At 34.5% G+C, this 25,538-nt stretch overlaps 1 protein-coding gene across 9 annotated transcripts; it reads left to right on the plus strand.

The window, feature by feature from the left end:
• Nucleotides 1-978: 978 nt before the first annotated feature.
• Nucleotides 979-25,207, plus strand: LOC124394394 (NLR family CARD domain-containing protein 3-like). 9 transcript variants are annotated; one of them, XM_046862556.1, is made up of 23 exons: nucleotides 2,689-2,791; nucleotides 3,040-3,204; nucleotides 3,986-4,087; nucleotides 4,768-4,869; nucleotides 5,113-5,214; nucleotides 7,496-7,597; nucleotides 8,830-8,931; nucleotides 10,019-10,120; nucleotides 10,547-10,648; nucleotides 11,332-11,460; nucleotides 13,290-13,367; nucleotides 13,510-13,617; nucleotides 14,399-14,494; nucleotides 16,031-16,135; nucleotides 17,010-17,105; nucleotides 17,628-17,714; nucleotides 18,018-19,820; nucleotides 19,912-20,085; nucleotides 20,279-20,452; nucleotides 20,549-20,719; nucleotides 20,948-21,120; nucleotides 22,299-22,472; nucleotides 23,157-25,207. In XM_046862556.1, exons 2-21 carry the CDS (start codon nucleotides 3,050-3,052, stop codon nucleotides 21,000-21,002), a joined length of 3,945 nt encoding a protein of 1,314 aa, XP_046718512.1. In that variant the 5' UTR covers nucleotides 2,689-2,791; nucleotides 3,040-3,049; the 3' UTR covers nucleotides 21,003-21,120; nucleotides 22,299-22,472; nucleotides 23,157-25,207. The 9 variants fall into 9 exon arrangements, with proteins under 9 accessions (XP_046718520.1, XP_046718518.1, XP_046718512.1 ...); XM_046862557.1 differs by having other exon boundaries at nucleotides 3,076-3,204; XM_046862558.1 differs by lacking the exon at nucleotides 13,290-13,367.
• The last annotated feature ends 331 nt before the right edge of the window (nucleotides 25,208-25,538 follow it).

Consider the following 25,538-nt stretch of genomic DNA (forward strand, 5'->3'; position numbering starts at 1 on the left):
GCTATATATAAATAAAATAAAACAAACAAACAAACAAACAAACAAACAAACAAACAGTAAAATAATGTCTATAGGTAGTTATAATTAAAAAAAAACTTTCGGCTTCTCCCATTAGGGTCGCCACAGCGGATCATCCACATGTTTGATTTGGCACTTGTTTTTACACTGGATTCCCTTCCTAACGCAACCCTCCCCATTTATCCGGGCTTGTAACCGGCACTAAGAGTGGCTGGGGTTGCAGCGGGGAGAGCGTTGCATCCTAACCACTAGACCACCAGGGACCCTTATAGGAAGTTATAATATAATTATAATAATTACCAGTTTTAATATAGGAAATATGTTTGGCATCAGAATCTGCTCACAGGGTGACCTGCTGGCTGGAGCCACTGCCCCAAACGCCTTTACAAAAAAAAGAGGACAGAGAGAAAGAGTGAAATGAGGTTGCTAAAGGCAGATCAACACTGCAAACATGAATTCAAAGCTCCAGCAAACCAGCAGGTAAATCATCAAATAGGATATTTAGCAGTTTATCACACTTTTATTCTTGTAATTAAGTATATTTTCCATTATAATCACGTGTCTTAGTTGATAGCAGTAATCTATAACATTATGTTTATAATATCTAATTAAAACATATTACTAGTAGGCCTATAAATCAATAATAAAGAAAAGGTAATGACTTATTTATTAGTATGTAATATAGTACTATATAAAGGATTTGCAGTTAAAAAGGAACAGGTGAATAGCAAAATAGTAAACCAATAAATAGTTTTCATTATTATCAGCAATGGGTTAATGCAAATTATAAAATATATATTTAAAAATTTGCTGAAAAATGAACAGGGAAACATCAAACTGTTAAACAGTTTGTTTCTATTATTATCAGCAATGTGTAATTGTGATTTTTCTTTATCAAAATATCTACAATGAAGTTTGAAATTATTACAGTGTGCTGAGCAATAAAGTTTAATCAAGAATCATCAAGCATTCCCAGGTTAGATGTTCTATTAGGACAAAAGTGTTGAGATAGAAAATACTTCGTAGTCTCTATAAAGAGGATAGATAGATAGATAGATAGATAGATAGATAGATAGATAGATAGATAGATAGATAGATAGATAGATAGATAGATAGATAGATAGATAGATAGATAGATAGATAGATAGATAGATAGATAGATAGATAGATAGATAGATGTTATTACATTAGTGTACTTTTGTACCGAAATTGTGGTATACATTTGTACAGTTAATTGAAACATAGCATATTTAGAATGTGTTACATTAAAACAGTGCTTATGAGACAATATTTCATAGCAGGGAAACTCTGTGCATCATACAAATGAAGCAGTGAGCTAGAAAAGTACCAATTGGTAAGTTTTTTGTTGCTTGGGTGGTACACTTGTAACCTTAATATATATAGAATTTACATGGAAATATGGCTATCGTGTATTTTTGGTGTATTTATCGTGTATCGTTTTCAATTGATGTAAACTATATCAGGGCATCATGATGCATCATGCAGGTCTGGAGAACAAAAGTGGACAAGATCACTGATATCTCATGAATTCACCACTTTTACTTGTAATAAAAGGCAAGTTCTTTTGACAGATTGAATTTTTTTGTTGAAACCTTTTGGGGTGGTAGTTTTCCATGAGAGTTTAGGTTGGATATAAATCATACACTATGGCCTTCCATCAGCACAGCAATGTAGAAATCTTCGACTGGCTTAGTGGACCATGATTTCCACCACCTCTATTATAACACTACTCCAAAAAATTGTGCATCTCTCTATTATAATTCTTGAGTCATTTAAAAACATTTCCAACGGGCATTAAAATCGATTGTTGTGGTTGGCCTACACGGTAATTACACCTTGCATGTGGAATCCACTTAATCCAGCAGTGACATTAAGATGTAAAAACAAAAATTAAGCTTCTTCATATCAGTCCATCCAAAGATGGAATAGTCAACAAGGGTCTCACATACACAAAATTCATGTCAGGGTCACTGCGGTCCTAAGAAATAAAAAAATTACAATATTACCAGTGAAAAACATTAAGATTGTAAAAAAAAAAAAAAAAAAGAAAGAAAGAAATAATAATAATAATGAATAATATTTTGTATATAAATATGTCCATACTTGATAAATCCACTGCAACTTCCATCTCATTAGTGGAATTAAAACACAACAGGGGAGAATAAGCAGCTTTACAATGCACATGACTTCTGACTGCTATTTTCTTAATGTCATTTGTATCATTTGTGGGACGGCAATCTCTTTCCAGCTATCTTCAAATCAAGCGTTGTACATTCTTTCAATAAATATTGAAACGTCAGCAGTTTTTATTTGACTGTGTACCTTTAGCTGCTGATATCTTTCATTCGCCACACCTTTTTTTCCCCTGCTCTACCACTTTCTTGTTTAGAAGATTGTAAAAACACTGGATATTTCTAAAGAAAGCATTCCTGTGTTTGTGAGTATATCTTGAGCTACTTGGCTACTTGAACAATTTTAGAGCATGCAGACACAAAACTTTATATTGAATTTATTCTACCAGGATCTGAGTAATGTTTGGAGAAAAACTGGTGGTTTGCACTGTGAACAGATTGAGACAGAAGGAGTTAAAGGGTTACAGACAGAGTGGAGTCACATAGAGACTAGGTGGAGCCAAGAGAGAAAACGAAACAGATATAACCCGGATGTTAGAGCAATGGAGCCAGCAGAAGTCTTTATAAAAAAGCAGGGGAAAAAAAGATGATTACTTCAAGTGAGAAATCAAGGAGTAAATGTGAGCAACGGGGGCTTTTTGCAAATAATGTCCTTATATTTAGCACAAAAAAGAACTAGACATATACATACATATATATGTATGCATTGTTAATGTCTTTAGCATGCTAAATGTTTTATAGGCTTCTGTTTACTCTAATGGATTGCATTCCATATTAATCCTTGGCATTTTGGAGGAATTTAATGATATTGATTATACTTGAAGCAAGAAAATATATCTGAATTCAAAGTGCTGATGTTATCTTTCAGCTGTATTGTTATGACGTCAAACTGTATTATGGTCAGTACACAGAAAGTTTCACTACAAAGAATGGCTGCTATGAATAAGAGCCCACCTTTAGAAGTGCCCAAGAGTGGGCTGGCAGAGTATGAAACGTTAGCTTCTAAACACCAAGCTGATCCTCTGTGTGAGAAGTAAGTCTTTTATTTTTTTATCATCGAATCAACAAATTTTACATTTCCTTTAAAATGCAATACTCTTGTGAAATGTATTTGTTTTTATTTTGGTAATTATTATTATTATTATTTTTTTAATTATTTTCTTTGTACTTTTGTCATTCTGAAAATAAATCAATGTCTTTTTATTGTTTTGGGGAAAATATGAAAAGATAATTTCATGAAGTCTAGACAGGACATGTTTTGTTAAAGGGAACCATCAACACCACTGATCATAGAAAGACCAGGATCCCTTCAGGATAAATAAGAGCATCAACACAGAGGGTGGGCTTTTATCCTTTGAAGGAACTTAGTCTTTTTATTCTTTGTCAAACATGCAACATTATGCCCATCTGATGGGTGATTTTATCCAAAACACTTATGCTCAATATACCTAGCCATGTAGACTCACATACAGATGCACAGCCTCAGATAAGAGATTGGAAAAATCTTTTCAGTTTCAATGAGTCTGTGCCTATGATTGCCTAATGTTCCCCTTAACTGTCTAATCAACAAGATGTTTTAGCCTGCAGGACCATCTGCACACGACGTATTTAGTTCTTCTGTATTATTTTGTGCAAACATGAATTGGGTTACCTCTAATCAACTCAGCCATTAGTAGCCACCAGTCTTAGTTGCATTGTTAGCAATACATCTATTATATTTTTGTGTATGTTTGTGAACTTATGTAAAGTTTTGATAATGTTTATTTAAAAAATGAAACCAATCGCATAGTTTCATACAATATGTTTTTTTACAGCATGCAACCGACTTCACCTGTATGGAGCTGTGTGTCAATGAAAAGTGACCATTCAATGAACCCTCCACTGAAGTTTCAGAAAGAATCATCAAGCATTCCCAGGTAAGAGTATAAGATAATGTATTAGCTAAGAGTTGTAAATAAAACATAAATACATTTTATTTTTGTAAATACATTTTTTTAATTAAAAACAGAATGCAATGATTTAGCAAATCTCACAAGTTCATATAATATTCAAAATAAAGCAAAAAACAAACCAAATGTAAAAACTTAAATTTAGGTTTATTTTTAAATTGATGGCTGCAACAGGACTCAAAAAAGTTGGGACAGGGCAGTGTTTACCAATGTGTTACATTTGTCTTCTGTTTATATACATCTGGATGGAAGCATTTGTTGCTTTAAAACCTATATATACACCGGTCAGCATTGATGGAGCCTTTCCAATGTAACACATTTATACCCAATCATCTTACTTTTGTTGACCCGTCACAATTTTCTTTTTTGCAGCCATCAAATTCAAAATGATCTTATTTTACATTTCCTCAGTTTAAACAGTTGATATGTTTTCTATGTTCTATAGTGAATAAAATATGAGTTTATGAATTTGCAAATCATTGCATTGTATTTTTATTTACATTTTACACAGTGTTCCAACTTTTTGGGAATTGGGTTTGTATTCGTTAACATTAAATGTTCTTATTTATTCATTTATTAGAGACATTGAGCCAGTTGAGTAGTTGTGTAAAAGATTGATATAATGTTGTATCAATCTTCTATTACAGTGTACAACCGACATCACCTGTATCGAGCTGTGTGTCAATGAAAAGTAACAATTCAATGGATCCTCCACTAAAGTTTCAGGAAGAATCATCAAGCATTCCCAGGTTAGATGTTCTATTAGGACAAGAGTTATTTTCATAGACTGCTCTCAGCTCAGACCAATCTGGTTATTCTCCTTTGACCTCAACCTCTGTTTCAGCCTGCAGGATCCTCTGCACACACAATAATACAGAAAATAATATTTATTAATGTAAAGTGTAACTCATTGTTTCTATTAATTATTAATTAGATAAATTGAGCAAATTAAGTAGCTTCATATTATGTCTTATATTAATGCTCTTTTACAGCATGCCACCGACTTCACCTGTATGGAGCTGTGTGTCAATGAAAAGTGACCATTCAATGAACCCTCCACTGAAGTTTCAGAAAGAATCATCAAGCATTCCCAGGTAAGACTATAATATATTGTATTAGCCAAGAGTTGTAAATAAAACATAAATACATTTTATTTTTGTAAATACATTTTTTAAATTAAAAACAGAATGCAATGATTAAGCAAATCTCACAAGTTCATATAATATTGAAAGTAAAGCAAAAAACAAACCAAATGTATAAACCTAAATTAGGTTCATTTTAAAATTGATGGCTGCAACAGGACTCAAAAAAGTTGGGACAGGGCAGTGTTTATGTTGTGGCAAATGTAATGTTACATTTGTCTTCTGTTCATATACAGTGAGGAAAATAAGTATTTGAACATCCTGCTATTTTGCAAGTTCTCCCACTTAGACATCATGGAGGGGTCTAAAATTGTCATCGTAGGTGCATGTCCACTGTAAGAGACATAATCTAAAAAAAAAAAATCCAGAAATCACAATGTATGATTTTTTAACTATTTATTTGTATGATACAGCTGCAAATAAGTATTTGAACACCTGAGAAAGTCAATGTTAATATTTGGTACAGTAGCCTTTGTTTGCAATTACAGAGGTCAAACGTTTCCTGTAGATTTTCACCAGGTTTGCACACACTGCAGGAGGGATATTGGCCCACCTCCACACAGATCTTCTCTAGATCAGTCAGGTTTCTGGCCTGTCGCTGAGAAACACGTAGTTTAAACTCCCTTCAAAGATTCTCTATTGGGTTTAGGTCTGGAGACTGGCTAGGCCACGCCAGAACCTTGATATGCTTCTTACAGAGCCACTCCTTGGTTATCCTGGCTGTGTGCTTCGGGTCATTGTCATGTTGGAGGACCCAGCCTCGACCCATCTTCAATGCTCTAACTGAGGGAAGGAGGTTGTTCCCCAAAATCTCGCAATATATGGCCCCAGTCATCCTTTCCTTAATACAGTGCAGTCGCCCTGTCCCATGTGCAGAAAAACACCCCCAAAGCATGATGCTACCACCCCCATGCTTCACAGTAGGGATGGTGTTCTTGTGATGGTACTCATCATTCTTCTTCCTCCAAACACGTTTAGTGGAATCATGACCCAAAAGTTCTATTTTGGTCTCATCTGACCACATGACTTTCTCCCATGACTCCTCTGGATCATCCAAATGGTCATTGGCAAACTTAAGACGTGCCTGGACATGTGCTGGTTTAAGCAGGGGAACCTTCCGTGTCATGCATGATTTCAAACCATGACGTCTTAGTGTATTACCAACAGTAACCTTGGAAACGGTGGTCCCAGCTCTTTTCAGGTCATTGACCAGCTCCTCCCGTGTAGTTCTGGGCTGATTTCTCACCTTCCTTAGGATCATTGAGACCCCACGAGGTGAGATCTTGCATGGAGCCCCAGTCCGAGGTTGACAGTCATGTTTAGCTTCTTCCATTTTCTAATGATTGCTCCAACAGTGGACCTTTTTTCACCAAGCTGCTTGGCAATTTCCCCATAGCCCTTTCCAGCCTTGTGGAGGTGTACAATTTTGTCTCTAGTGTCTTTGGACAGCTCTTTGGTCTTGGCCATGTTAGTAGTTGGATTCTTACTGATTGTATGGGGTGGACAGGTGTTTTTATACACCAAACGACCTCAAACAGGTGCATCTAATTTAGGATAATAAATGTAGTGGAGGTGGATATTTTAAAGGCAGACTAACAGGTCTTTGAGGGTCAGAATTGTAGCTGATAGACAGGTGTTCAAATACTTATTTGCAGCTGTATCATACAAATAAATAGTTTAAAAATCATATATTGTGATTTCTGGATTTTTTTTTTAGATTATGTCTCTCACAGTGGACATGCACCTACGATGACAATTTCAGACCCCTCCATGATTTCTAAGTGGGAGAACTTGCAAAATAGCAGGGTGTTCAAATACTTATTTTCCTCACTGTACATATGGATGGAAGCATTTGTTGCTCTAAAACCTATATATACACCGGTCAGCATTGATAGAGCCTTTCCAATGTAAGACATTTATACCCAATCATCTTACTTTTGTTGACCCGTTCCACTTTTCTTTGTTGCAGCCATCAAATTCAAAATGATCTTATTTTACATTTCCTCAGTTTAAACATTTAATATGTTTTCTATGTTCTATAGTGAATAAAATATGAGTTTATGAATTTGCAAATCATTGCATTGTATTTTTATTTACATTTTACACAGTGTTCCAACTTTTTGGGAATTGGGTTTGTATTTGTTAACATTAAATGTTCCAATTTATTCATTTATTAGAGACATTGAGCCAGTTGAGTAGTTTCATATAATGTTATATCAATCTTCTTTTACAGCGTACAACCGACATCACCTGTATCAACCTGTGTGTCAATGAAAAGTAACAATTCAATGGATCCTCCACTAAAGTTTCAGGAAGAATCATCAAGCATTTCCAGGTTAGATGTTCTATTAGGAAAAGATTTAGAGTTTTTTCATAGCCAACACTTTTTTACACGAGTAGGCTTGTGATATGCAATGAGTCTGGATTTTGTAGGATCTTCAGATATATAACAGCTCAAGCAGCTCAAGTTCAGTAATGAGGAGACTGGCTTAAATCAATTTTGATTAAAATAAGCATGCTGAACTGATCACGATAATATAAGATATGCTATTTGTTTGTCAGCTCATCCCCATAGCTAGCTAGAGAACATATACAGTACGAAATGAGAGATAGATAGACAACTAATAAATCATCGAAATAAACAAATAAAAACAATAAATATGATAAGCACATCTTCTCAGCAAGGTAAGATGACTGAAATAAATGTTTTACTTGTGTTTTAAAGCAATATCATTTTTTTTTTAGATATTATCTAGCTTGTTTTTTCCTTAACTTATTGAAGGTTCTGTAGCTTACACCAGTTTATATAATCTATCTTTTATTAGCCGTTACATTGATTCTACAAGTCTTTGCCACTGTACTATAGGGATAGAATCCCATTCTTACAAATAATATTTTCTGTCTTATTACTGTGATGATGATGGTGCAGAGTTTTCTGAAAATGAGTCCAAAATCATTAATAGCTGTACAAATGTTTTGAGATTTGGTGATTGTGAAAGTCATAGCATATGATATGCATCATTTTTATCCTCATGTTCATTCAGACTAATCCAACAGGAGACATCACACACATTTAACTTTGTGACAGTTAGGCAATGTTACAGTTTAGGACAGGCACTGAATTTTCTTGTTTCATTTGACACCTGTATTGTTATTATTAGGAGTAAAGTTTATGTGCTCTTTAGAATAATCCTGCAGTAATAGGTCCTTGCTAAGGTAAATCACCGTCAGACAAGAGTGCCAAAGGATATCAATTTATCTGGCATTTTAGAAAACATAAGTTACTCTTCTCATGACTCTCAAAAGTAAGTTGACTTATTGTTATTTATCTCTTGAATATTTATTATTTGATTTACCATAAACTGCTCTCAGCTCAGACCAATCTGGTTATTCTCCTTTGACCTCAACCTCTGTTTCAGCCTGCAGGACCCTCTGCACACACAATAATACAGAAAATAATATTTATTAATGTTAAGTGTAACTCATTGTTTCTATTAATTATTATTTAGAGAAATTGAGCAAATTAAGTAGCTTGATATTATGTCTTATATTAATGCTCTTTTACAGCATACCACCGACTTCACCTGTATGGAGCTGTGTGTCAATGAAAAGTGACCATTCAATGAACCCTCCACTGAAGTTTCAGAAAGAATCATCAAGCATTCCCAGGTAAGACTATAAGAAATATATAGTCTATAATATATAATATATATAAAATTTGTAATTAAAAACAGAATGCAATGATTTAGCAACTCTCACAAGTCCATATTATATTTATATATATATATATATATATATATATATATATATATATATATATATATATATATATATATATATAAAAATAAAAAGAATTTATAAACTTAAATTTAGGTCCATTTTAAAATTGATGGCTGCAACAGGATTTAAAAAAGTTGGGACAGGGCAGTGTTTACCAATGTGTTACATTTGTCTTCTGTTCATATACATCTGGATGGAACTATTTGTTGCTCTAAAACCTATATATACACCGGTCAGCATTGATGGAGCCTTTCCAAATGTGCACGCTGTCAATTCCACAGGCACTTAATCCACTCCCATACCATCAGAGATGCAGCTTTCTGAACTGAGCACTAATATTAACTCAGATTGGTCCACTCCTCTTTAGTCCAGAGGACGTGGTGCCCATGGTTAAATTTTTTTTTTAATTTGTCTGACACACAGAACAGTTTTTAAACCTGTTTTTAAATGAGCTTTGACCCAGAAAGGATGGTGGTGTTTCTGGATCATGTTAATTCATGCCTTCTTTTTTGCATGATAGAGATTTAATCTGCATTTGTGGATGACACGGCAAACTGTGTTTACAGACAATGATTTCTGGAGGTGTTAATGAGCCCATGCAGTTATTTCCATTACAGGATCATGACTGTTTTAAATGCAGTGCCGCTGGAGGAAGATCACGGGTTTGCAATATTGATTATCGCCCTTGTCCCTTGTGCAACTTTTTCACAATATTATGTATTGTTTTGGATTTTTATGTTGAAGAACATTATTCTGAAACATTATTCAGAAATTCGTATGTTCTATAGTGAATAAAAAACAAATTTATGAATTTGCAAATTATTGCATTGTATTTTTATTTACATTTTACACAGTGTTCCAACTTTTTTGGTATTGGGTTTGTATTTAACATTAAATGTTCCTATTTATTCATTTATTAGAGACATTGAGCCAGCTGAGAAGTTTCATATGATGTTATATCAATCTTCTTTTACAGCGTACAACCGACTTCACCTGTATGGAGCTGTGTGTCTATGAAAAGTGCCCGTTCAATGAACCCTCCACTGAAGTTCCAGAGAGAGTCATCAAGCTTTCCCAGGTAAGACTATAAGATGTTTTATTTGGACAGGAGTAAGGTTCATAGCCTACACTGATTTGCACAAATTTGCACATTCATCTGGATCTTGGGGAATTCTGCAATCTGAAATATAGGAACCAGCTCAAGCGAAACTTCAAATTGTTCCTAAAGGGGATGGGTTAAATAAATTTTTAAAGAAATGTACACACCTTTTGCAAGTTTACACACCTTTTGCATCTACCTTCTGGAAATAAATGAAAATTAATAAATATTAGTTCTTAATAGAACTAAAAGTTGATCAAATACTGCTGATATTTAAATATCTATTTAATAGAATTTTATTTTTAAAGTTAAATACTTACTTATTGATCAATAGGTAGATAGATAGACAGACTGTTTAAAACTGTAGAAATGTATGATGCATGTACATTCAAATATAATATTTAGGTTACAACCATCTTCACCTGATTCTGGCTGCATGTCGATGAAAAGTAACAATTCAATGGAGCCTCCACTAAAGTTTCAGGAACAATCATCAAGCATTCCCAGGTAAGTCTTGGGTTCTATTGGTTTATTTATTAGTTTATTGATTTTTTTTAGTTCTATTATTATGAGTTGTGCAATGTGCAATATATATATGGATAAATTAGATCTTTTATATAGCAATTTATATAGAAATGTAAACATGCTGAACTGATCATTATAATATAACATGTTTACTTTCTAAGGTATGTTGGCTTAATAAAACAACTAGGTCAGGAATGTGTCCACTATTGGGAAACAATAAAAAAATAACTTAAATAAATGCCTTACTCTCAAACAAAAAGAAGCCATTTACAATAGGTATTTCTGGAACCAAACCGCTCTGGATCATACTGAAATAATGTTTAACCTAAGCTATTAAGGCAGTAGAGAATTGGGAATTGACAGGTTTGTCCCTGTTTAAATGCAGGGGACAAACAAACAGACAGACAGACAGACAGACTGTCTGACAGACAGAGACAGACAGACTATGAGATACAGACAGACAGACAGACAGACAGACAAAACATTAAATATAAATATATGCATGTAAATATACAGTTAAAGATGCATTTATGAAAATGACACCAAAAACCCCCCAGAACATATGATTCATGATCATAATCTGTGAAGTACAATATGCAGTGTGTCCATCAGTCATGTAAAAATAAACAACACGTTAGATTCATTAAAACTGATAATCTACACAGGCATTATCCATCCTCATTCTGGACAATCCAACAGGAGAGATCACAAACATCAACACCCAGCTGTGCATCTGTCAAAAGTGACTGGTCTATGGACCTTCCAGACTCGTTGAACAAATCTTCTCGGCACAGGTAACAGGTCTTAAGTACATTTGTTAATTATGTTTTAAGAGGCATGTTATCCCTTGGGTGTATATTATTTTTAAATAAAATTACCTTGCATGTCATTTCAATAACTAACTCAGCATGCTACAGCATAGAATATCCATCAATTTATATAATTGAGCTTGTATTAACCTTTACACTGATTCTACAAGTCCCTATAGGGTATGAAATAAAAAACAAGTACTATAGGGACGGAATACCATCCTTCCAAATAATATTCCCTCTCCGGTTATTTTGATAATGGCAGTGTAGTGGTTTCTAAAAAAAAAAATTCCACAGATGTTTGCAATCTGGTGATTGTGAAGGTCATATCATTTGATGGGCATTATTTTCATCCTCATATTCATTTAGGCTTTTCCAGCATTGTTTACTCAATTTTGTTGTTTCAGTTGGCATTTTTGTTGTCATCAGTAAGAGTAAAGTTTATGTGCTCTTTAGATTTGCAATATAGTAATAAGTCCCTGTTAAGGTAATTCACCATTAGACAAGACTGCTTATATTACTCATATTCAGAAAAAAAGTCAAGAATAAAATTCAGTAAATGACAATAATGTAAAAAAGGTGTTTGATTACAGTTTTTCTCAGTCACTTTGGAGCGTTTCTCAGCTCAGAAATGAAATTCTCAAAACTACTTGTTCAACCTCCACATCATTGAGTCATTTGTGCTCATCATACGAACATTTCTTGTTGCTTTGATCAAATTGCGAATGCTTTTGTACTAGTTTCACCTAAATGGTCTTCACCTCCAAAACATTTAGGCACCAGTTCGTTGCATAAGTCATTAAATGCAAAATGGTAAAACCAGTTGTCAAAATTTGTCAAGCTCTTCTTCACAGTTCTTTTAAACTTTTTTGGTAAATGTGTCTTGAATTGATGAATTGTGCAGATGAACCTTGAATGTCATTAATGAAGGGGCGTGTTCACTTTCAGATAATAATCAACTAGTTCTCTAAAATAGGTCAAGGCTGAATCTCGTGAACCTTTACTGTAATTGGCAAGTGTATATAAAAAGAGCAAAACACAGATTTACAATTGTTGAAAATGGATGTACAACTAGGAAACGAACATGGTCGAGAGCCAAGAATAAGGATGCATGCTGGAAGGTTAAGGAGGCAAAATAGAGGAAGAGGAAGAAGAGGCCAGAGACATAGACACATTTCAGATGAAATTAGAGCCACTATTGTGGACCATGTAGTCAATCATGGCCTCACAATGGTATTGCAAGGGATGATATCTGTTGTGATGTGGATGAAAATCTGTGGCCTGACAGACCGGGACGCCAGGGGTTAGAGACAGATTACACTGTATAGTGCGGCATGCGCAGTTCTGCCTAAGAAGTGTTTCCTATGTTTACCTTTTGAAATCTTAATTTGTGTTTTTTTTATTTTTATCACAATAACATTATATTGTAATTTTTTAGTCAGTCCACTAGTAAAAAAAAATAAAAATGTGTGAATCCTGTCCAGTCTCTTCCTGACTCTCTTGTTCATAAACAATGATAAAAGGACTTGTTATTTTGATGGTAATGATATGTTCATTGACACAAATACTTACTTTTGAGTGAAGTACTAATGATTTTGAGCAGAAAACAGGCTTTTGCAAGAAATCCAATGTATTGTGCTGTTTGTACACATTGTTTTGAGAATGCATTTACTGATTTGCTAATCTTAAGGATGATTCGAGAAATGCTCCAAAGCAACTGAGAAAAACTGTAATATGATAATAAATGAGTTCATTTATTACAAAGGCTGCTGTTTTTAACAACTCGGTTTTGACACTTTTGCCAAAATAAATAGCAATCGAACCAAGCTCCCACGAAAACCAAAGAAACAATTATTTATGAGCATGAATGACTTCGCTCATGACTCTGAAAGGTAAGCTGATTCTTTTGAAATATTTTTTTATTTACTATAGACTGCTATGTTTCTGCTAAATTCCTGAAAGCTAAGGTTAAAAAACACAAATAAACATGCACAGGCAACAGAGAGTATTTTGACACAATAAATGTTCATTCAGGACGATCCAGCAGGAGAGATCACATACATTGGCATCCAGCAGTGCATCTGGCAAAAGTGACTGGTCAATGGACCTACCAGATTCTTTTAACAAATCTTCTTGGCACAGGTAAGAGGTCTGAATCAATCCAATACATTTTTCAGTTATGTTTTAGATGTTTTAGAAGCATATTTTCCATCACTTGGCTTTTTATGATATTCTCACGTTTGTTATTCCAATATCTGATTGTGAATGCTATAGCGTAGAATTTACATCCATTTACTTTATCTTCATCAAATCAACTCTACTTCATGGTTTGACTATTATTCCTCTGGGGATATTCCCTGAAATCTGTTTTTTGATGAAGGTGGCAGAGTGCATTTTGAAAAATCAGTCCAAAATCTCCAAATAGGTTGAAAGTTGATTGTTAAGGGCGTAGCACCTGAATCATTTTCATCTTATTTTAATTCTGGCAAATACAGTAAGTTAAAGTGCACACATTTAAGTCAAAGAATGATCTGGCAGGGATCAAAGTGTTCTTGTTTTGCTCAACACCAGCGTTCTTATCAGTGATGGTAAAGTTTATAGGCTCTTTAAAATAGTCCTACAGTAATGAAAATGGCGATTCTGCCAGAGTACTGCATATAGGGCTGTGGTAGATCAGATCAGCCTACATATAAAAGAATCAGCTTGCACCTAAGGAGATTGTCCCTGTGAAGGTGAGTTTCTATTAGACTTGCCATAAGAGTGCAATAGCATGTCAAAGATATTTGAAGAAAAGTCAAGTAGAACAGGACTAAATGAAAATGATGTAGAAAGATGTGGGTGTGATTAATATAATAATAAATAAGATTATTTATTATCATGGCTGGTGTTTTTAGCAACTCTATTTTGACACTTTTCTTCAAAGGAATAGGAATCAAACCAAGAATCAACCAAGAAAACCACGGAAAAACAGATATGGAACTTCAAAAAACATGAGTTACTCTGCTCCAGATTCTCAAAAGTAAGCTGACTTTTTTTTTATAACATTTTTATTATTTGATTTTCTATAGACTCAGCAATCTGTAATCATTCAGCCCAGTCTCACGGCATTTTGGGATATAATCACGAAATGTAATCTATTTATTTGTGTTAATAGACACGAATTTCCTCTTTTTGTGTCACAGATGCCGACGTTCTATGTAATGTATTTCAGTGGGAAGATTTTTGGTGCCTCCGCCAAAGTTTACTTTCTGCCCCTGAATACCACAGATGCTGTATTGTTTTTTCTCATTTGTTATTGATTATTTAATCTTCAAGCACTATTACTCAACATTTAAACAGGAGAATATATCCTTGTTTTTATTACTTTATATTCAGTATTATAAACCATCGTCAGTGGTTCCTTCCAGTCAAAATACAGTAAATATATTCTCCCGGTTAATTAAGGAGACTGCGTTAATTAGAAACACACATTTAATACAGTATATCCCTTACCCTAACCATAACCCTGCCTTATTCTCTGATAAAAATTGGGAAAAAAGTTTACCTTTGGCATTTCAGTCAGCATTAACCGTTGTTCTTTTGTCGATTTGTGTCCATGAACATGAATCAGTAGTAACGAAATGCCATGAGATTGTGTTGAATCAACAGTGTTTCAACGTGTAGACCCCTGTAGAGACTGTCCTGAATGAAAGATATTAACAGTTAATAAACATTCCTATCAGCTGATGTTTGGTTAAATATCAACTACACATATTAACCATGTAATATATTAAATATACCTATATATTACTGTGTTCCAATGTTAAGAGCCACCAACTTCTAAAGATTATTTTTATATCGAATCAAAATAATTGATGTTGATTTATTTTAAAATAAAGGTCGACTGATTAATCGGTTTTGCTGACTATTCGGCACTGATAGTTGTTCCTGTAACCATCGGCTATTGGCAAAAGTCCATAATGATAGTTTTTCCGGCTTGCTTTAATTGCTGGATCGGTTGAGATGGCCCGCTGTCATTACAAGAGCAGCCTCTAGAGGCAAATCACTAAAGCCACGTGCTGTTTGTTTTTACATGCGAGACTGCACACTGCATAAAGAGCACATTATATTTATTATTTAATTTTCATATAAATATTAATTAATTAATATTTTAATTAAATTGTTTTTAAATTGATTCATATTTCTATTAATTTGCATATTTTCATGTTTCAAGGTTTAAAAAAAAAAAAAATTAAGTTCAGCACTTTTTTACATGGAGTGTTTGTTTTCTTATCCAGCATCCATTCGAAAACTATCAACTGGTCGGTTACCGCTAAGTACGATCCACTCTAGTTATTGGTATTGGTAAAATCCACTATCGATCAGCCTCTATTTTAAAACATGAATGGAATAACCACTGGTCAGTAAATGATTCAAATATGCCCAATGCAGCTAATTATATTTGTATTTGTATATTTGTAAATTTTAACCCATTGTTTAAGTGCATTAGAGTAATGGAGCAAGCTGTGTAATATAATGGTGGAAATATCATATCTATTATTATTCTCTTTTACAGCTCACCACCGACTTCAACTTTATCGAGCTGTGTGTCAATGAAAAGTGACTATTCAATGGACCATCCTCCAATAAAGTTGCAGGAAGAATCATCAAGCATTCCCAGGTAAGACTATAAGATGTTCTATTAGGACAAGCGCTAGGTTCACAGCCTGTACGGTTCTGCATGTAATTTTCAAATTGGGCTACATAAACCGGATCTTTTATAAAGCAACCAGCTTCAGCAAAACTTCAAATGAAAGTTTATCACATTTTGATAAAATGTCAACCTTCTGAACTGATCATTATAATAGAATGTCTTATTTATCACCTCATATCTCAACCAAAAAAATTGGTCAAAACTGGGTCTATGTGTGAAAGACAATATATATATGTGTGTGTGTGGGTGTGTGCATATTTATGTATATTTACATATACATATAGATATTTACATATAAACACATATATATATATATATATATATATATATATATATATATATATATATATATATATATATATATATAAATAATGGTTTTAATTGTCTTTTAAACAGAGAGAGAGAGAGAGAGAGAGAGAGAGAGAGAGAGAGAGAGAAATTGTTCTGAATGTAGAGATCACTTTATTAGAGAGACAGCGCATGTAGGACGTTAAAGTTATTTTTGTTAAAGGAAGACATGCAGGTAGTTGGGTTGAAATAGGCAGATGTAGAGGACAGGGGGGGGTATGGAGACAGATGATCTGCTGTTTCGGCGACCCCTAATGGAAGAAGCCGAAAGAAGAAGAAGAAGATATTTCATTGATGTTGTTTAATATTTATGTCAATATTAATATTTTAATGTAATCTATTGCTCTCTTTATCTCCCTCTGAACACATTAAATAATACAGCAAATAATATTTGTTTTAAGTGTAACTTATTGTTCCTATTTATTTTTTTTTTTTTTTGAGAAATTAAGCAAATTGAGCAGTTTCTCTCTCTTATATCAACCTTGTTTTACAGGGTACAACCGACTTCTACTTTATCAAGCTGTGTGTCAATGAAAAGTGACAATTCAATGAATCCTCCACTGAAGTTTCATGAAGAATTATCGAGCAGGTAAGACTATAAGGACAATTTTAATAGCAGAAGAGTTAGGTTCATAGCCTATACTGATTTACACAATTTGCACATGTGGCTAGATCCTGAGATCTGGAATATAGTAAACAGCTCAAGCAAAATTTAATGTTGTTCCTGATTTTTTATGAAATATACACACTTCAAAACTTTTCAATATAAACTTACTATTATAATCACACCTTATTTGTTAGTGATATTAACACCATAGATATACCAAATATCCAGATCAAGAATGGATATAACTTTTTGGAAAGATAAAATTCTGCTGATATTTAAATATTTAATTATGAGCATTTTATTTTGACAGTTAAATACTTGCTTATGAGAGTAGATAGATAGATAGATAGATAGATAGATAGATAGATAGATAGATAGATAGATAGACAGACAGACAGACAGACAGACAGACAGACAGACAGACAGACAGACAGACAGACAGATTAGAAATGTGACCATCTGTGATACATTCAAATATAATATTTTAAGGTTTTATTTTCACAGCATAAAAATAAGCTGTCTGTCAATAAATGATGATAATTCAATGGAACCACCACCAAAGTTGCAAAGTGAAACATCTCAACTGCCCAGGTAAGACTAAGATATTCAAGGCTTACACACATGTACAAAGCTTTTAAAGATGCGTCACACCTAAAAAACACCAGCAGAAGAAGATAAATGATAACATTTGTAAATACAAACAATTTAGTTCCATTAAAGTTGTTACAGATACACAGAGAACACATCATTATTTGAACACTACCAATGTCTATTCAAGAAGATCCAAGAAGAAACATGACACACATCAGCACTCAGATATGGTTATTTTTAAAGATTATTTTAAAATTATTAAGGATTTTTTATTATTATTATTTCTATTTGGTCATATTATAGGTGCTCCAAATTTCCTGACAAAGAAATATGCATGAAATTAAAATCCAGTCTAAAGAATCGATTCCAGCAGTTACCTGATGGACTACAAAGGTATGGACATTCAACACTACTCTCTGAGATCTACACAGAGCTTTACATTACAGAAGGAGGAAGTGGAGAAGTAAATAATGAACATGAGGTGAGACAGATTGAGACAGCATCAAGACTTTACCAGTTAGCAGACGACAAGCCAATTAAATGCAATGACATCTTCAAACCTATACAAGAACATAGAGTAATTAGGACTGTAATGACAAAGGGAGTTGCAGGCATTGGAAAAACAGTCTCTGTGCAGAAATTCATTCTGGACTGGGCCGAAGGCACCGCAAATCAGGATGTCCACTTCATATTCCCACTTCCCTTTAGGGAGCTTAACTTGGTGAAGAACCAACACTTCAGTCTGGATGATTTGGTTCACTATTTCTTTCCAGAGCTGAAAGAAATAAAGTTTACAAATGTAACCAACCACAACATTGTGTTTATTTTTGATGGTCTGGATGAACATCGTTTTTTGCAGGATTTTCATAACAGTATGATTGTAAGTGAGGCAAATATACCTACCTCAATTGATGTTTTACTGACCAACCTCATCAAGGGGAATCTCCTTCCTGCTGCACTCATTTGGATAACCACTAGACCAGCAGCAGCTAGTCAAATTCCTTATGAATGGATAAGTCAGGTCACTGAGATCCGAGGATTTAATGACCCTCAAAAGGAAGAGTACTTAAGGAAGTACATCAGAGATGAAACCCTGGCCAATGATGTCATCAATCATTTAAAGTTGTCAAGGAGCCTTTATATTATGTGCCATATACCAGTGTTTTGTTGGATTTCAGCAACTGTTTTAGAGAAGATGTTAAAAGAAGCAGAAGGTAAAGCAATTCCTAAAACACTGACTCAGATGTACACACATTTTCTCATAATTCAGACTTGCATTCGAAAGAAAAAATATAATGAGACTCAGCAGCGTGATGAAATAGAGATGATTGTTAAATTAGGAGAGCTTGCTTTCAAGCAGTTGATAAAAGGAAATTTGATTTTCTACGAGGAAGACCTGAAGGAGTGCAGCATCAATGTGAGGGATGCAGTCCTACACTCTGGGGTTTGCACACGAATCATCAAAAAGGACTCTGAACTTCTCTATAATAAAGGAAACGTCTACTGCTTTGTACATTTAAGCATCCAAGAACACCTTGCAGCTTTGTATGTGCACGTTACCTTCAGCAACGGGAACAAAACTGTGCTTACGCAGTGGAGTCCGACAAGGTGCGCTATTTCCTTTCCGTGTCCATCCCTAACCGACCTTCACAAGAGTGCTGTGGACAAAACCTTGCAATGTAAAAGTGGGGAGTTTGACCTGTTTCTCCGCTTTCTTCTTGGCATCTCTCTGGAAAGTAACCAGACTCTTCTGCAAGAGCTGTTGCCACAGATATCACCGTGCGGTTCCCAAAGTGTTCAAGACACAATTGAATACATCAAGATCCGGCTCAGGATGAACCTTAATCCAGAAAAGTTTATCAACCTGTTTCATTGCCTAAATGAACTCAATGATTTTTCTTTAGAGGAGGAGATACAAAACTTACAGAAATCCAGGCTTCTTGCCAAGACAAAGCTTTCCCCTTCACAGTGGGCTGCTCTGGTGTTTGTGTTGCTGACCTCAGGAAATGCACTAGATGTCTTTGACCTGAGAAAATACAGCATGGACAAAACTGATGAATGCCTTCATAGAATGCTGCCTGTTGTGATGGCGTCCAGAACAGCTGAGTAAGATTTTGTGCCATGAAATTTGATTCTAATAATTTTCAAAAAATATATATTTTTTTGTACTAGCTTTGTCTCCTGCTTTGTCTTCCAGGGTCAGAAACTGTAACCTTGTAAATAAAGGCTTTCAAGCTCTGGCTTCAGCCCTTAGCTCGAAGTCTTCGTGCCTGAGGGAACTGAAACTCAGTGGTAATGTTTTGCATCAGTCTGGGATACAAATTATTTCTGAAGGTCTTCAGTGTCCACACTGTAAACTGGAAATTTTGGAGTAAGCTCATCATGTTTTGAACAAATAATTATAATAGTTATACATTTTTAATCAATATTACATTGTGCCGTACATTGCGCTGTAGATGGTGCCTTTATTGTGATGTAAAAAACTGCATTTTTTATACTAGAACAGAAAAAATGGCTTTATGCTCCTTTGTCTATAGTCTTAATTTATTTTTGTTTTATTACAGGTTGTCTGATTGTCAAATTCAAGCAGAAGACTGGATATCCCTTTTTTCAGCTCTTGATTCCAACCCTTCACACCTGAGACATCTTGATCTGAGCTTCAATCCCCTGCATGAAGCAGGAACATCTCACCTCTCTAACGCTCTGCAAAATCCTCACTGTAGGCTAGAGACATTAAAGTGAGTGCTAGATCATACTTTTAAACGGACATTCATCAAGTATTTTATTTACACAAACTGATTTTATTTATGACAAAACCTACAATATGTCAACAGGCTTTATAGCTGTCAAATAAACAGTCAAAGCTGTGCAAACCTGGCTGCAGGGCTGAAGAATAACTCCAGCCTGATTGAGTTGGATTTGAGTAAAAATATGCTCAAGCCCAATGGAATACGATGTCTCTCAGCATTCCTGAAGAATCCTTCCTGTAAAGTGAAGGTTCTAAGGTAGTGGATTTGTCTAAAACATTTTTTACCAAATTGTAATATTCAGAATAAATGTTTACCTTCAGGACTTAATATGTGTAATTTCGTATTTGTGTCTCAGAAATGCATTACATAAGTAAAAAACTCTGATATCCTGTGTGTTAGAGTCATGTGTTAAAGTGTTAAAAATCTAAAAAGGACCCATGTGCTAACGTATCACATACTGTATCTTCTTGTGCCCACATACAGCTTAGCAGACTGTGGCATCACCAGTGCTGGCTGCGGGTACTGTCTAATGCTCTAAATGCAAACCCTTCTCACCTGAGGGAGCTAAGTCTGAACAGGAATCCAATAACTGACAAAGGAGTAGAGTGCATCTCTAATTTTCTAAGAGAGCACTTCTGTATGCTTGAGAAGCTAAGGTGAACATTATTTAATTTCATTTCTATGATCATTTAAATAAATGGATATAATTGAAATATCAAACAAATAGATAAGGCACAATGGTTCCTAATACATCAAATCTAGTCAAGCAGCCATTACAATCTTCTTTTATGTCAATAATTGAGTTCTATAGTATTGAAGTGGAGCTACTGGTTAACATGTAATGGAAGTTTATGATCACTGTCTGTTTAAACAATTGCTAAAAAAAAAATGCTAAGTGCTAAATATTTAATCCAGCAATTTCAGGTCACTTTTCTGTGGTGATATATGTATCCAATGTTTGATTATATACGTGCATATTTTTATATAGTGTCACAAACCATACATTAGTTTTTAAGAGATTATTTTAGCATAATGCAGTTGACAGGATGCAGAATGATGGTCGAATGTTTATTAGCCTTGTACCTCCATCTCAAAACCAATAAAGCAAAATTGGAAACAAAAATACACTATATTTCCAAAAGTATTTGGTCACCTGGTCATAAGTATGGTATGTGATTTTTGAGCATTGCATTCCATATTTAGTCTCAATTTGCTCTTATAATTACCTCCACTCTTCTGAGTAGATTCTGGAGTTTGCTTATGGATATTTGTGTTCATCATCCACAAGAGTATTACGAAAGGCAGGTACTGATGTAGGTGAGGAGACCTGGGGTGCAGTCAGAGTTTCAATTCATCCCAAAGGTGTTCAGTAGTGATGAGATCAGCGCTCTATAGCAGGCCACTCAAGATCTTTCTCTCCAAAGCATGTAAACCAGATCTTCAAGGAGCTCACTTTTTACACAGGGGCATTGCTATGCTGGCACAGGTTTGGGTTTCCAAGATTAAGTGAATGCAAAATTTTATTATAGCACATCCTATACATCCTATATCCTAAAGACGTCCTATACAATTGAGTGCCTCCAACTTTGCGGTAAACAGTTCTTTGTGGAAAAGAAACACATATAGCAGGAAAGGTCAGGTGACCCAATACTTTTGAAAATATAGTGTATCTTGGCTGACTATAGATGTCAATTAAAACATCTTTACAACTAGTGATTTAAATTAGGTGCATTTTGAAAAAGAATTTGTAATTTATCTTAAAAAAAACCTTAATTTATACTGTAGATGATTAGACTCTTTCGTGCCAGTTGTAATCAAATCTGTATTTTTCTAGTTTGTCCTACTGTTCTGTCACTGAAAGTGGTTGCATTGCTCTGGCCTCGGCTCTCAAACTGAACCCATCACACCTCAGAGAGCTGGAATTGACTGGAAACAAACCAGGGATCTCTGGACAGGAAAAACTTAAGGCTCTACAACAGCATAGAGACTACAGACTGGAAAAACTAAAGTGAGTTGTTCCTTTTTTTTAGCCATACGCTGTTATTGTGAAATATTGTAATAGTTTGATAATCTGCAGCAACCTTTTCAGGAACCTGAAAAATTATTTAGACATTCAGGATCTCTATTAACCTGTAGAACCAGGAAGATTTTCTGTTCATTAATCTTTGTAGTTTTTTAGGATTATATTCTTTTCTGCATACATGTAACTACCAGGGTTAAGAGCTTGTCACACAAATGTATATTGGCCTGATTGCCTTAAAACATGAATGGGCCCTACTTTTATCTGTCCTACTTACACTTTAATATTAAGTCAGAACAAGCAAAGCATGTGCTCTCCAATAAATGTTGAGATATCAGAAGATTTTTCAGACATGTTGGAAGTGTTCATCTTTGCCCCATTTAAACATATCGCACTTGAATCTGTCATCGGAACCAACTCAAGTACGGCTTCTCTGAGTTTCTGTTTAAAAGGAGATTTTCATGCAGGCGGTGTAGGAATGAAAAAAAAATCAGTTTGAGACATTTTGTACAGTTACACATTAGCCAAAATCTGCACAAATTGTAGTTGCATTGCAAATGTACAATAATATCATGTTTACTTCCAATTGTACCAATACATTTACTAGTACTCCCAGAACTGTGGAATTTTTAGTCATTACGATTAATTTTTATTGTTTTTTTTATTTTGTAGGTTGTAAAAGACTATGGCCTGCATTGGACACAACTAAACATTCTCTGCCATGTACTTTTTGTCAGAGATCCCACCTTGTTCCATTCGGATCGCATCCCTTCACACTTCCGCATTGCATTCTGTGTGTTCATAGTTACGTGTGTATGTATTTGTTTACATTTACATAATGTCTCCACCCCTGTCATTGGTTAATGTCTTTATGTGTGTTTTTGTTCACTGCTGTTCTCACACCCATGTTTGTTCTTACACACATACTAAGCAATTCTCAGGCCAAGTTTCATAGTCTATGGTTCATCTTTCCTGGATTTTGAGCTTGTTTTGTTTTCTCATTTTGTTTTCTCCTTCCCTTCCTTGTTTTTTTCCTAGTTCACTAATTTCCTAATTCCTAGTTTCTGCTAATTTGCATTCCTTAGTTTGCCAGTATTTCATAAGTGTGCATATCCTGCACTTGCATCCACTATTGTGTATTCCCACATTACATTACGCCTGCCATGTGCCACTGAAATGCACAGTATGTAAATGTTAAAAATGCTCAAAAACAAGATGAAAGTGTGAAAGGTGAATGACTACACACTGGGCATGGTGTTCTGGCGTTTGTCTTTCACCTGAGGAGGATACCATGCAAAGTGGATGAGTGGCTGCTGTGATGGCATCAAGAACATCTGAGTAATTTTGTGCATGGAAAGATGTTTAATGACTGTACTGACTGCTGTTTGTCTAAAGCTCATGAACCTTTTAACTGTAACAATTACACTTCAGGCAACAAACACACACACACACACACACACACACACACACACACACACACACAAACACACATAACTGGTCTTTTTGGGGTTTCTCTTTGATCTTTTTCTCTTGATCACCCTATGCCTGGAACATGTTTACATGGATTAGTGTATAAAAAAAAAAGAAAAAAAAAGACAGGCCTTGTGTTTTCCTGTAGATGTTTTGGTAAAAGCTGCAATATAGGCAACAATATTGTACATCATATTATATATATTATACTTCACATACTACAGAGTTCTTATGTCAAATATATACTGTAAAAATTGAATGCTGAATTATACTTGTAATACACTAATTGTTCTTTTTTATTTTTGTGAAGAAGTTGTTTTGTATCTGTGAATGTTCACAAATGCACCATGAAGCATTTAATTCTTTATTTCCATTTTTCGGGAACTATACGATTGTCATGCTGTAAGATTCTCCAAATCTACTGTAGATTATTACCTCCTCTAGGAACAATATCCTAGAGAAAAATAGAAAATGTTTTACGACATGTGGTGATAATCAGTTAAATAATATATTGTTATGTTTTGGGACCATGTTTGGGACAAATCAGTGGCTTTAGAATATAGCTTTGTGTAGCTAACATTAATTTAGTATCCAACAGATAATGTCATCATGGTTACACTAAATTATATTCACTGTACAACTGTATTACGCTTAAAATGATACAGTCTAAGTTAGTGTCATTTTTACACAGTGTTTGTACTTAACACAGTAAAGCTTGCCGTTGATAGAATTATATTTGGAGTTGCCAGTTACTTCTTTAATACCCAATGCCCTTCTTACTCTTGGTGTAGTTCATTTCCTCTTGGTGCTTTATAGGATGTTAAAAAGTTTGGGATATTTTTTTTATGTTATTTATCGCAAGCATTGCCACTGCCTTGAATCTGCATGATACTTTATGTTTGAACAAGTTTTAAAAAAAGGGAAAAAAAAGGTTTCTTCATGATGCCTGTAGTGTGATACCAGGCCATAATAAATTGCCTAATATTCCACAATATAATATACATTATATCGGATCGGTGTTTCGGACCGGTGTCTGATCGGAAAGTGGCATTACTCTTTAACTGATAACTGATGGTATTTCGTTATTTTGTCTGTCCTATATATGTGAACTTTGTTATATGTTTCTGGAGTTTGTTTAACATGTATTCTTTTGTACTATTTTTTGTCTATTTTAATAACATGTCTAAAATAAAAATAGAAAAAAGAATGTGAAAAATTGATTTAAAAATATATTATAAACCCATAAAAAATTACTTTGAGTGTTTTCCTTATTCCATATTTCACAAATGTACACAAATTGTAGTCTAGAACAATTAAAACTAAAAGAGAACACCAGCTGCATTTAAAACACAGCAGGCTGTTGCTCCTGGACACTTGAGAAAAAGAAATACAACTGTCTCTAAATTCCCACCAGAGCTGAAGTAATCCACTGGTCTCCTCAGAAAGAAAGAAAGGAATGCTGTGTAGAAACCTCTTGAGACTTCAAACAGCACCTGCACTGATGGCTGCGTTCTCTGCAGCTTCTTCGGGCACTTTGTTGAATGGGTTAAAGGGAAAATCAAATATTCAATCAGTAAAGTATTT

The sequence above is a fragment of the Silurus meridionalis genome, chromosome 12, assembly GCF_014805685.1.
Source record: "Silurus meridionalis isolate SWU-2019-XX chromosome 12, ASM1480568v1, whole genome shotgun sequence".
Taxonomy (NCBI): Eukaryota; Metazoa; Chordata; class Actinopteri; order Siluriformes; family Siluridae; genus Silurus; species Silurus meridionalis.